This window comes from Lepidothrix coronata, unplaced genomic scaffold (genome assembly GCF_001604755.1).
Source record: "Lepidothrix coronata isolate B3197 unplaced genomic scaffold, Lepidothrix_coronata-1.0 Scaffold0, whole genome shotgun sequence".
NCBI lineage: Eukaryota > Metazoa > Chordata > Aves > Passeriformes > Pipridae > Lepidothrix > Lepidothrix coronata.
The window spans coordinates 10,123,605-10,136,082 of NW_016690180.1; the positions used below are offsets into that span (position 1 = coordinate 10,123,605).

The following is a 12,478-nucleotide window of genomic DNA, read 5'->3' on the forward strand; positions in this document are numbered from 1 at the left end:
TCCTGTGCAAAGGTTGCCATCACTGCTACTTCTAGAAATCTGCTCCTTCTAGTCACATAGCCCTGGTACTATAAGCATAGAATGACGGGATATTTTCCTTTCCCAACACAGAGATCCCCCCTTATGCTCTTCCTTCTCTTGGGAGATACCAAGAGACAGGAAAAAGGCAAAGAACAAAAGCTTTCAACACAGTTTGAGATTGCATCACTTCCAAGAAGTCTGCATTGGCTTTGATCTATTGATTTCAAGGCCCTTAATGTGGGAAGCTGAAATGCGAGTTTTCTCCAGACAATTTTAAAACAAAAAGAAAAAAAAAAGAAAAAAACCCCAAACACCAAAACCAAAAAAAACCCCCAAACAATCAAACAACCAAAAAAAAAAAAAAATCAGATCTGCCTATAACCAAAATATGCACTCAAGAGTCTTGGTTGAAATCCAAAAATAAAAAGTAAAGAATCAAAGCTATTATTCAGCAGTGCAACATCAGAGACACTAGTGAACTACAACGACTGGAAATTAGCGGATAAAATCCCACAAGCACTAGTAGATGAGTTATTTACTATATCATACTGGAACGTCACCTCAGAGCTACCCCTGTGAATTTTCATTAAGTTATCCCACAGCTATCTCTAACAGTTTTGCTTACTTTCTCCCGTGAAGCTACTAATAAGAAGCAAAATGAGGGAAAGGAATGAAGTAACAAAGCATTTATTCCTGAGCTGCCTTTTTAAATAAAAATAAGGATCCTTTTCTGTTTAGGACATTCCAAGAAGGTTCTCCCATCAGCTGCAGTGCATCTTTCATATGTGAGGCAGCAATAAATCCAGTTTGATGTTCATCTTTGAAGAGCACCCATAGCAAATGAACACCTGCAAATCTAACTGAGGACTGCTTCCCAGGAGAAAATAATCATTGAAAGATAAGCAAGGGAGAAGAAATTACTTTGCAGCTTCACCAGCTTTATTTTTAACACCCTCTGCTCCCTTTAAGCTGATCTCCTCACAGGACATATCTCACCCTCAGCTGTGCTGTGCCAATCTAAGAGGCTCTGGATACCAGGAACTGCAATGCAACAGCTGCCTATGCTGAAGCCACCACACAACAGGCACCACCTCCGCTTTCAGCAGTGGCCATGTGCCTGGGCCATCCCGAGAGAACAGTGTAGCACTGCCTACAGTCCACACCACCAGTGGGAAGTAGTACCTGCCCTGACAGAAAGTGCCCATCAGCCCAGCACCCTCAGCAGCAAATCGACGTGGGCAGAGTGGCACTAATCTGATGGAAGGAGAAAACAAGGCTCCAGCAAGACTGAAGATCTGCATGTTCATAATTAAAATGTTTAGAGGGTACTTTTGTTTCTCTTTAGAAGAGGCAAGCTGTTTCTAATAAAGGATCATTTGAGTCGCCTAAACTTTGTTGATTTACTGTTTTTTTCCATGTTATTCCAAAACTGAAGTCCCCCTTGTTGAAGTAAAAACTGGTTTTGGGAGGGGTAGGATGTTAGGCTAAGCTTTTATATAATTTCTTTGAACTCAGGCAAGACTCACCTTTATGACTCGCTGATTATGACACCTCCTATTCCTTGCCAGTATAATCTTTTCTGGAAAACAGTTTATTTTCTTCACTATCTTTAATTAATCCAAACACCGGCAGAAGCCAAGACATCGTACATGCATGCTCCCAAATCAGGACCTTTCTTTTTTCAAACTACAGCTTTAAAAAACAATTGATCAGAATCAGGAAAAGGACAAACAGAAAAAAAACCCCCTACTTACATAGTTGTCATCATTTTCTTTTTTCCTGTTTAGATTACATAGTTACATTTATGCTTCTGGACTGAAAAAAATTCCAGAATTGCTTTTGTTGCAACAATGTATGTGAATTAGCCCACTGAAATGAATCACAACAATCGCACAGAAACAAAGCCAAGGGATTCAGTGCTGAACGCACTGGACCACTGGGCATCCCTGCCCACGCCAGTCTGACAGAGACAAGGCAGTCACTTCTGCCTCTTCTCATTCCTCCGTCCCTTTTCCCAAACCCAGTCAGAAAATGCTCACTGACAAACAGCAGACCTTCGCTAACACACCATGGCTCCTTTTTAAACTGGAAAAAAAACAGTTTGGAAAATACAAGAAAAATTGTCATCAAAGGCATGCAGTTAATATTTAAATCAAAGAATTACAAAAAAAAGAACTGGGAGGAAAAGACATCAGTGTTTTTCCTTAGGCACTGAAACTTCCCTTCTCTGACAGCAGACTTAAGAAAAATATATTTCAGAATTTTCTAGATTAATAAAGTAGACATTTTGATGAAAGCTTTTCAGTGTTTGTTGGAAGTGGAGTTGGAAGGGAGTGTCCAGTACACCCATATCAGGTATAAAACATGCACCACTGATATTCAAGAAATTAAATCATTATGAGTTCCATAATCTCCTCAAATATTTATAAGCAGATGAAGACTAAAGTGATAGGTTTGGATTTGGGACCTCTAAACTCCACTGGAGTCAAAATCTCCACTGCGATATGACAGCATAAAGTAACCCTGTGCGTTTCATGGAAAACGGTGCTTGAAAAGCACCACAAAGAAATTTTTAACCTCAGCCTCCTGTTCTCTGTAGCCATGCAAGCATTCTGCTCCCAAGTGAAATCAGTTATTTATGGGCATTGGCCTCTGCTTACACAAAAGCAAGGCAGTGCTTCTCAAGTCAGAGCAACAGTTACAACTCTCTGTGCCAGTCTGTGACCTGATCTTGAACCACAAACTTCATTTGAGTTTCTTGGTCTTCTGGTTTTGGTGGAAAGGCCATTTGGAGCTTTTTTCTGCCACTCTGGAAATGCAAAGTTCCAGAAGTAGAAGACCACACTTTTCTTCATCTTCAGTTCACAAATTCTCCTTCCAAGAGTCCCATCCCATGTAAGGGAATTCGCATGACACAGTGCTATTGAGGCATTATAAATACCCTATGTTAAAGCCCTTGACCTGCACGTTTTGCTGAATGTATCAGAGCTAAAATAAATTTTGGGAACCCTTGTGTATTAATCTTTTCACAGATTTCAAGTCCTCGACGTTGGTGAGAAAAACCTGAATCACAGCAATGTATTGTCTAAGGAATAGCAGGCAGGTAACAGTTTAATTTGTCTTTTAAATGATACTGCAATCCAGCCAGGAACTTCGATGCTCACAACTGCAACACTGTATGGAGATCTACCAACACCTATGGGAAAGAAAACAATAGGGAATGTATTTACAGTATCAGGATGAGAAATCCTGGGTTTTGTACATTACATAGAGTATATGCAGCCACTGGCCATATAGCTTGTAGATAACCAGAGGGCTGGGGTTCCTCTGAAGACTGTGGAAAGGTCAGATGGAGGTAGGGAGAATTCGGATGCTGGAACAGCATAAGGAAAAGACATCCTTTCATGTTCTTCCTGAAACTCACTGTGGGATCACACATCACAGAAATCCCTGTCATATTTCCATCACAGACCACGGATTGTGAAGGAAGGAGCAATTAATGAAGAGCATTTCTCTCTTACCTTACTCATCCATCTGTTTAAAGCAGAATTAAAAAACTGCTTCCTCTGCCTCCACCACACTTTACCTTAGCCTGTGAAGTGCTCTGTGAATCACTGACAATGATACCAGAGCCAAGAAGCCACAGCAGTATTATTTTTCAGAATCTTAGCTTGTCAAAGTTGATTTCAACATGAAGTTGTCTTTAATAATAGGCATGAGCCCTCAGAACAGCAAAAACCAGCAAAATAGGGTTTCTCTTAAAATAGGCAAATGAAGCAGATTTTCTTCTTTCCTCACCAATCGAGAATTCACTAGATTATTTTAAGTCAATTTTAATATCAGATGCAAGCTCTATTACTAAACTCTATTGTTAAGCTAGACATTTTGCTAAGGTAAGGACTGCTAGCAATAATCATTATATACACACACAATTTAAAAAACCCAAACTAGTTAACAGTAGCAAGTTATATTAGAACTGTGCAGTGACTATCCAGGTAAAGGATTCTTATAAACAACTAATACCACGAACAAAAAGCTTCTTAAGGACTTAGCATCTAAATTCTCAATAATTAAGCCTGGATGTCATCTTCTCAAGATCTAAAAAGGAAGGGAAATAATTTAAATTCCTTATGGGTCAATTATAGCAGTGCACAGTGAATTAAGTAACAACAAAAAAAATTCACCAAGCCAAGGAAATCAGCCATACTTACAGATTTCTAAAATAAAACAGGTTTAGCAAAAATAGTTAGACTGGAAGCCAAACACATTTTACACTGCCTTGAGGAGTTTCTACAAAGGAAACTCAGCAGCATACCCTGAAGATGCCTGCCATAAGCCGTAGGAGTTTTGCTTTTGTATAGAGAAGGATCTTGCTTATATAAACAGGCTCTTCAGCGCTACAATAATACAAGCAACCAATAAAGTGGCATTAAAAATAAAATTAAGTGATGTTCACTCACTCACTGTCAAGCAGTCATAGATGCATGGAATAACCAAGTTGGCAGGGACCTCAGAAGGCTCTTCCTCCAACCTCCAGCTCCATGCAAGGGCAGCTCTTGGGTCTGACCAGGCCATTCCCAGCTTTGTCCAGACAGGAATGAAGCATTCCAGGGATGGTGTTCTCCTAGCCTCTCTGGGCAACCTGTACCAATGTTCAACTGGCCTTGTAGCGAAGAAATTTTTCCTTATGCCAAGGCATAACCTTTCCTATTTTAGTTTATGACAACCATCTCACTCTACTGCCATATACCTCTGTGAAGTGCCTTGCTCTGTCTTCTCAAAAACCTGCCCACAGGTATACTGGGGGGCTGCTGCCATATCCCCACAAATCCGCCTCTCCTGAAGAAGCCCAGCTGCACCACCCACTCTCTCACAGCAAGTCCTCCAGCCCCATCCAGCCTGGGGACTCTCTGCTCAGTTCCCTCCAGCTTACCAATGTCCCCCCCATGCTCTGGGCCCCAAAATTGAATGCAGTATTCCAGGTGTGACATAGCAAGTGCCAAGCAGAAGCAAACAAGCACTTCCATCACTACCTGTTCCAGAAAATCACCAAGGGGTAACCTCTCCTGCTGCTGGGACACCGCAGCCTGTTGTCCCACAGGTTCCCATGGTCCTTTCCAGCAGAGCTGCTGCCCCAGCAGTCACTCCCCACCCTGTCCCAGGTACAGAGAGTAAACAACATTTATGCTGTTTCTAAAATAAAGGCAGTAATAGGCATGGATTTCTTCATTTTAAGCTGGGGCATGTTACTGTTCCTCACATTCTGACAAGGCTGTTTCAAGGACACAGGCCCAAGACAGTGATTAACATAGCTGGGAGAAGTTTCAGTGATCAATTTTGATGTCATGGTACTAGTGCCATGGTAGCTGTTGCACTCATTGTGATCTAAGAGACTGAGCGAGGCAAGAGAAGACAGTACTTTCTTCTTTAAATGATATCCTAGAAGGAGAAAGAGGGGAAAGCTTAGATCTTCACAGTCTGCATGCCAAAATGTTCATATCTTCCCCCATGCAGCTGCCCTTTTAAGTGAAATTTTCACCCCTGTAAATGGCTTTTCCCAAAACATCACTAAAAAAATGTTCTTGTTAGGAAGTTTGCAGAGAACCAATGCACAGAAGTTTACATCCATGGACGAAAAGCTTCTAGGCTGGTAGATTTTCCAAACAAAAGATAATGCAGTTTTTATAACCTGTCATTAAACACCACTTCCCAGATCAGCCAACACATTTTAGAAGCTAGAAAACAATTCTGCTGTATCAACCTACTATTTATTCTCCAGATTCCACCTTCCTTTCTAGAGGACCAATGCTTGCCTTAAAAAAAAAATAATTAAAAAATGTAGTTGACACTAGCGGAACAAATGTAATGAGGTTATATATCTGCACTAACTGACCTCCACCATCAATTGCATAGTGGCATCACAGACTTAAGGGCAGATATTTCTCTTATTTTAAAATGTTGGTACTGAAAGTAGAAATTAACTCAGTTTTAAGACAATTAAGAGCTCAGTCCTGCATTTCCTGACATTATCCCTTTATCAATAGTATTGTTGTTCTGATTATTCTTACTCTAGAGCCAAGCGCTACTTGGCTTAAACGGATCTCATGATAAGGGAACTGGGTTCATGTATACAGGACAGAAGGTTGGCTAGCAGGCAACTGAGAGCAGAAAAAATTTCCCTGCCCTCCTCCCAAACAGGGTCAGGGAGTTTGGGTGACCTCTTCCACCCTCTTTAAATCTATTTAGTTTTTCTTTCCACTGAAATGACTAACTTAGCCAGAATGAAGAGCATCCCATCTGTCCTGCCTGCAGCCTCTAAATACTGCCCAGGAGGAGATGTAGAGATAGCAGTGAAGAATTCCTGTCCAAGTCCAGTCACTATAAGCACAGTAAAGTTATTTTGCATTCACATCCATCTAGGACCAGGCACCATCCACACACATTTTGACTCTTCATGGTGGCCTTACAGACACTGCAGAAAGGATTCACTTCAGCTTGTCCACAAAGCAGGCAACTTGTCTAACCCTTCTGCATAGGTTTCTTCTAGTCTGACAATACACTGGCTCACTTTAATCAATTCATTCCCATTACATTATGTAAAGTATACAGGTAAGACACTTTTCCAGCAGTAGAAGAAGAACAAAATAAGAAAAGAAAGGCTAAATGCTGAGAAATTTTAACTGCAGACACTGGTTGGAGACTCATTCAACAGCTTTTCTACAATACTTGGTTAATAAAACCATGCAGTCTTTAGAGCTTGGTGCAACATTCTACACTTAAATAGTTGTATTCAAATACACTCATAAGGCAGTCAAAACTGAATTCTCTGGAAATGCTTGTTGGATATTTGTTGGATTTGATCCATTCCTATCCAAATAACAGCAAGACTGCAGTGGCTCCCAAACGTCCCAATCTGGCTAGAGGCACCACTGTTCTAAGTACTGTATTAATGTTCAAAGGAACTGGAGCCCCTATTCAAGGATCTTAAAATCAGCTTCACAGCAAAGGAAGAGTAGTTGTCTACACATATTTGAAAATAGAAATACTCCTACGGGACACAGGTCACTCACATACTCAGTGAATCAGTTAACTTACCCAATACTTTTCATCAAAAGAGCTTTATCACTGATGTTCCTCAAATGTCATACCACATTCTGAAGGTCATACAAACAAACTTGTGCATTACTCAAGTTCCAGGCCCCCACTGCAAATACTCCAAAAAAGTTCTTCACCACTTAGGAAAGATTTTGTCAATGAACTACCTTCAACTGCCTTTAAGTTACATTTTTGCAGTGGGAGCCTCAGCTCTCCAGCACTTTACCCGCAACAAAGATAGACACTCTATAAAAACCTTGTTTCCAGACTGGTGGCACAAGACAAGTCACATGACATTTATTTGCCTGAGTCAATTTCCTGGATTTATGCCCCTCTTACTCTTCCATAGAGAAGGTGGAGCAGAAGTGGCGTGCATATTCTGCTGTATGATTTGACACATCCAGAAACACTAAGGAATGCACACGGCTCCATGGCTTCTCCTAGAATCAGCAGCACTGTTACCAACTTAAAACTGCCACCTTCAATACGGAAATCTAACAGAGGTAAGTGTTTTGCTAGAGGGAAAAAAGAAGATAACCCACAAACACCCAACAAGCCTCTCCTGCTGATAAATTTCTCCTTAGGAAGAGAATATATACAGGAAAAAAGGAGCATACTTATTAGAAGTTGATGGGGTTTAGCCTCCACACATCTAGAGGGAACAGCAAAGTCAAATGCTGGTCATACAGGACAGAAAAACATGACCTGTTTATTATTACCACACAACTATAAAGAATGCATTCTTATCAGCTGGCAAAGTTTCTAAGGAATATAAGTCTTTGGAAAAGCCATCCCTAATTGAACCAAGTCTCGGCAATGAGGAGAAAGCATATTAATGAGGCAAGGCTAGGAGGTGCGATGAGGAGATAACAATACCCTTAGGAATTACACTGGCATTAAATGCAACTTTATTACTGTATTACTCTCCTATGAATCTTTATGGCGAGAATAACTCTGTTTATACAGATGGTCTTTCTACCATCAGTTATTCTAGTTTAAACATACATAAGGGGAACCCTTAACATTTTAAGATTACAGGCCATTAGATTAAATTAGATTTGTTATTTTTCTGTAACCTTCTAGGCTTTACAAGGCTGATATATTCTTTCAGTGAAACTGAGATGCTTTAATTGAAATGAGATACCACACCTTTAATAATGCAGACTGATGTAGCTCTCTCACAGGGTTTTTCATTCAGTGCCTTTATTTTAATTCCTCTGTGTGCCACTAACATGGTGCATTTTATCACTAAGAGGGCATTCTTCATTTAAGTAGCACATGCCAAGCTAAATTAAAATGATAGGACTGGTTTACTGTTACACAGTGTGATGCACAGTTGATATTTATGCAAAATTAAGCAAGCCCAAATGCTGGTTTCCTTTCTGAAGTAGACTCATGATCAAAGCTGAAAGACCACAGAATTCCAAAATCCCATCTTCTGCAACACACAGAGGAGACCAAATCTATCACCACTTAAAATACTCTCTTGCAAAACACAGATTGTTAAATATATAAACAGCCTTGGCAGTAAGAGAGCTCTGGCCTTTTTTCCTGCTCAGGCACTTCTCAGTGCTACTGGGTCAGGTCAGAGCTCCAGGGAGAGACAAGATTATTACAAGGATCCACCCAAACTTCACTGCAACTTAGACTACCCTACCCTGTAGCAGCCAGATTAAAGTAATGCTGGCAGAGGAAAAAGAAGGCTTCTGGCACCCAGAAGACAAGCTCTGGTGAAAGGTCACAAACCCAAGGAGCAAACACAAGACCCCTAAGACCTCTGGACCAGAGGAAGGGAAGTACCTTGATCCTTGCAGATCTAAACATTCATTACTTCATGTTTTGTCTCTCTATCTGTAAAAAGAGGACAGCCTCCCTTTCCAGCCCCACCAGAGGAGAATTGCACTACAGACCGCAGGGTGGATTCCTGTCAGCCCTACACAATGGTGACAGGACTCATGCAAGGATTTAAACCAGATGAGAATTCAACAAGCAAGTCACACAACTTAATTGTCAAAAATAAAAACGCACAGCAAGCTCAGAGTTTTCAATCTGTCCATTTCTACTTCAATTTCCTTGTATGGCATTATTTTACAGCTTAAGACAGGTTTTAAGCTGTCTCACCCTGTTAACATCCTCACTAGCTTGTCTTCTCCCTACTATGGGTCCACCAGCACTGCTTGCAACCATAATGATTTATTTTCATTTGAGAGAGATATCATTTTAAATGGTCAGAAGGGAGCTGGAAGACACAACACACTGGACATTTGTTAACATCTCTAGGCCAAAGAATAAATTGGTGAGAGACAAGTACAAAGCCAGCTGAAGCAGATGGATCTAGCAGCCAGACACAACATGACCCCCATTTCTGCTTTCACCCAAATCAACAGGGCTTGGCACACTGAATGTTGATACCTGTATCATTCCTCAATTTTTTATTTAATTTCTTTTTAAGATTGACGATGCTTTTCAATAATTTTGCACTAACATGTCAAGCATAATTCACTCAGTCCAAATCATCCAGACTTAGAACAGTGAATACTGATCAGATTTTCCGAAGAGATAATAACCCTCATGCTCCAGAGCTTAAGCCAAACGGGGATTAAAAGGAAATATAATGTTAGGCAAATTAAGCCACATTTGCTTCACTGGCAGCTTCTTCCTCATTTCTCGTCATAGGAGCATCAACTCTGGGCACTGCTGGAAAGGCAGATGCTTCCCTCTCACACCACAGCCATGGTAATGCTCCAGGCTCCCAACACGTAAGGTAATAGTGGCAACATTAGCAGCACATTACAGGTTTGTCATCCACCTATCAAGCAAGTTTAAAAAGGGGAGGAAGCACAAGAAGTTATAGACAACTTCTTTTGTACACATGGATCCCTTGTGCCTGCATGGAGGACACAAGAGGTTAAAGAGCCCTTCTGCTCTGTTCACCAGGTCCTGGGTAGCACAAGATACAGGCACGAGACTTCATGTCACAGTGAACTGTGGGCTAAACTACCCAAGAGAGAAATTTCTGCCTGACCCAAAAGTTTCTGCTCTATACAGGAAGATTTATAGTCCTTTAATCATAATCATGCCTGAAGTGACCGGTCACAGCTTCATTACCCACAGAGAACTGCTTCACCATTGAGTTCTTGGCTTCATTAGCACTCAGCAGAACTCATGGTCACAAAACACTTTTATACCATACATACGATGGAGTCACATGTGTCTCCCTTGATCCACTATCATAAAGAAGACTATACAGAAAATGTGGTATTCATCTTCCTGAGACAAATGGTGTTTATGTGCACTGCACTTTTCCTCTTCCAGGCTGCATACTCACCTTTCCTTGGCACAAAAGCCCTTCTTTTCACATTCCTTGTTGTTCCTTTGCCTCCAGTCCTACACCAGCCAGATTACTGTGTCCGGGCCAATTCCCTGAAGTCTGACACAGCATTACCTTTCTGGCTGATATTGGAGTAAACCATCACAGTCTGAAAATCACACAGCTTCAGGGAATCTTAAAATCACAATCATTTTAGCAACCATTTGCCTAACCAGTGTCAGGAACCAGAATCCACTGAAGCTTTCTAAAAGCTGCAGATTAAATTCAAAGCCTGCAACTGAAGGGAGCTGCTATGCTGGTTTCTGGGTTTATGCCACCTTCATGTGTGTTCTGTACTGGTAATCAGACTGAGAGCTATTAAAAGTGTCTCTATTGTCACATGCCAAAATATTTAACTATTAAATTTCACCCATCACCTGCCCATCTTTGCGTTTTACGGCAGGAGCAAACAGCAAGCACATCTATTTTTCCGCCCTGCCTGAAGAGCGAGACCAAATCTCTCTCTTTGGCTCGTCTGAGGGACGGGAGCAGGGCCGCAGGGCTGTCCCCGGCCCCGCAGCGGTGTCGGCCCGCCCTCCGCGCACTGCGGAGCGGTACCTGCGCGGCCGCCGCCGCCACCCGCGGGCGCGGGAAGCCGGCGGGACGCAGGGCCGGGTGCTTCCCGGCAGGACTGGGGGCCCCTCCGCCCCCGGGAGCACCCTGGGGGTCGGGGAAGCGCCCACTCCGCACCTCCGCGCACCTGCCCGGCTCCTGTTTACAGCCGCCCGTTCATCCCAACGCCGGGGGCGGGGAGGGGAAATGCGATTAACAGATTAAGTTTGGAAGAGACGGGAGGGGGGCAGGGGCCCATCCAAAGGCGCGCACCGTGCGCGGGGGCTTAAACACGTCGGTGAGCCCCGGCTGCTTTCCCCGCAGCGAGGAAAGCTGGAGAGAGCTGCAGGGAGGCCGGGAAGGAGCTCGGCGCGGGATAAAATGCCTACAGTCCCCGCGACCCGGGTTGGGGGGAGGGAAGGACGCCGGGTCGTCTCGCGGAGTGTCCCCGATGGGGACAGACGCCGTCATCCCTGCCATCCCGCGGGCTTACCTCGATCCACTTCTGAGCCTCGGTGAAGGCCAGCTCAGGCTGGGGGGGCTCGGGAGGAGGCTGAACCTCTCCCAGCTCCAGCCCAGGACTGGCCATCTGCAGGGCCCCGGCGCGCCGCGGCTGCGGCGTGGGAGAAGCCAAGCACCGAGCCGCCGGCCCGGGGTGAGCCGCGGCCGCAGCGGGGGAACGCCGGAGGCCGCTGCCTGCCTCTCCCTACCTCTCCTTGCCTCTCCCTGCTTCTCCTTGCCTCTCCCTGCCTCGCAGCCGCCGGGGCGGGAGCCGGGGGCGGCGGCGCTCCGCAGCCCGACTGGCTGCCGCTCGCCTGCGGTAACCTCTCTCCGCCGGTGCCCCGTCCGCCCGCCCGCCCTGCCGGCTCGGTCCTCCCTCGCCTGCCGCCCCGCCCGCCCCGCCGGCGGAGCTGTGCTGCGCTGCCCTGAGCTGCCAGCTAAAAATAAAACACACGGGCGAAGCCGCTTTGCCTTCAGCCCATGCAAATACCCGCGCCGCCGCCTCCCCGCTGCGAGCATCGCATCGCGGGCGGCGCTGCGGACCGGGGGGGCGGGGGGGCAGGCGGGGAGTCGGGAACCCCGGGTGGGGGACAGGGACCGTGATGGCAAGGCATCCCCTGCTTGGGGAGGAGGCTCCTGGGGCGGGGGGGAGCCGGTGGCAAGTCTCCCACCCGCAGTCCCAGAGGGCACCGAGCCGCACGCGTCGAATCGCTGTTTGCGGCTGCTGCCTTAAACACCTCATTAATCGGTGTTGCTGCACGGAGCACCCAAGAATCTCCAGTCCCCGCGGTGGGAAAGGGCGCTGTTCCTCGGCCAACCCTCAACCACCTGCTCGGGGGCCGGGGGCTTCTGCCCCGGGAGTGAAGCACGGCAGGTGCCTCTCACGGCACTGCGGACATCAACCCGGGCTTGCAAAAATGCGTGAGGGCCGGCACAGAG

The 12,478-nt window shown here is 44.8% G+C and overlaps 1 protein-coding gene and 1 long non-coding RNA gene across 3 annotated transcripts in view; both read right to left on the reverse strand.

Moving 5' to 3' along the window:
• LIMCH1 (LIM and calponin homology domains 1) overlaps nucleotides 1–11,627 on the reverse strand; it is a 179,077-nt gene extending 167,450 nt beyond the window's left edge. Inside the window, exon 1 of the mRNA XM_017833120.1 lies at nucleotides 11,532–11,627. Within this exon, the coding sequence (XP_017688609.1) occupies nucleotides 11,532–11,627 (96 nt within the window). The remainder of the gene's footprint in view (nucleotides 1–11,531) is intronic.
• LOC108506408 lies at nucleotides 3,098–5,325 on the reverse strand. Of its 2 annotated transcripts, none has more exons than XR_001877766.1 (3): nucleotides 5,055–5,325; nucleotides 4,486–4,663; nucleotides 3,098–3,217 (listed from the first exon to the last, which is right to left on the reverse strand). It is a non-coding gene; the product is annotated as an uncharacterized LOC108506408 (long non-coding RNA). The 2 variants fall into 2 exon arrangements; XR_001877763.1 differs by having other exon boundaries at nucleotides 4,482–4,663.
• Nucleotides 11,628–12,478: the final 851 nt, after the last annotated feature.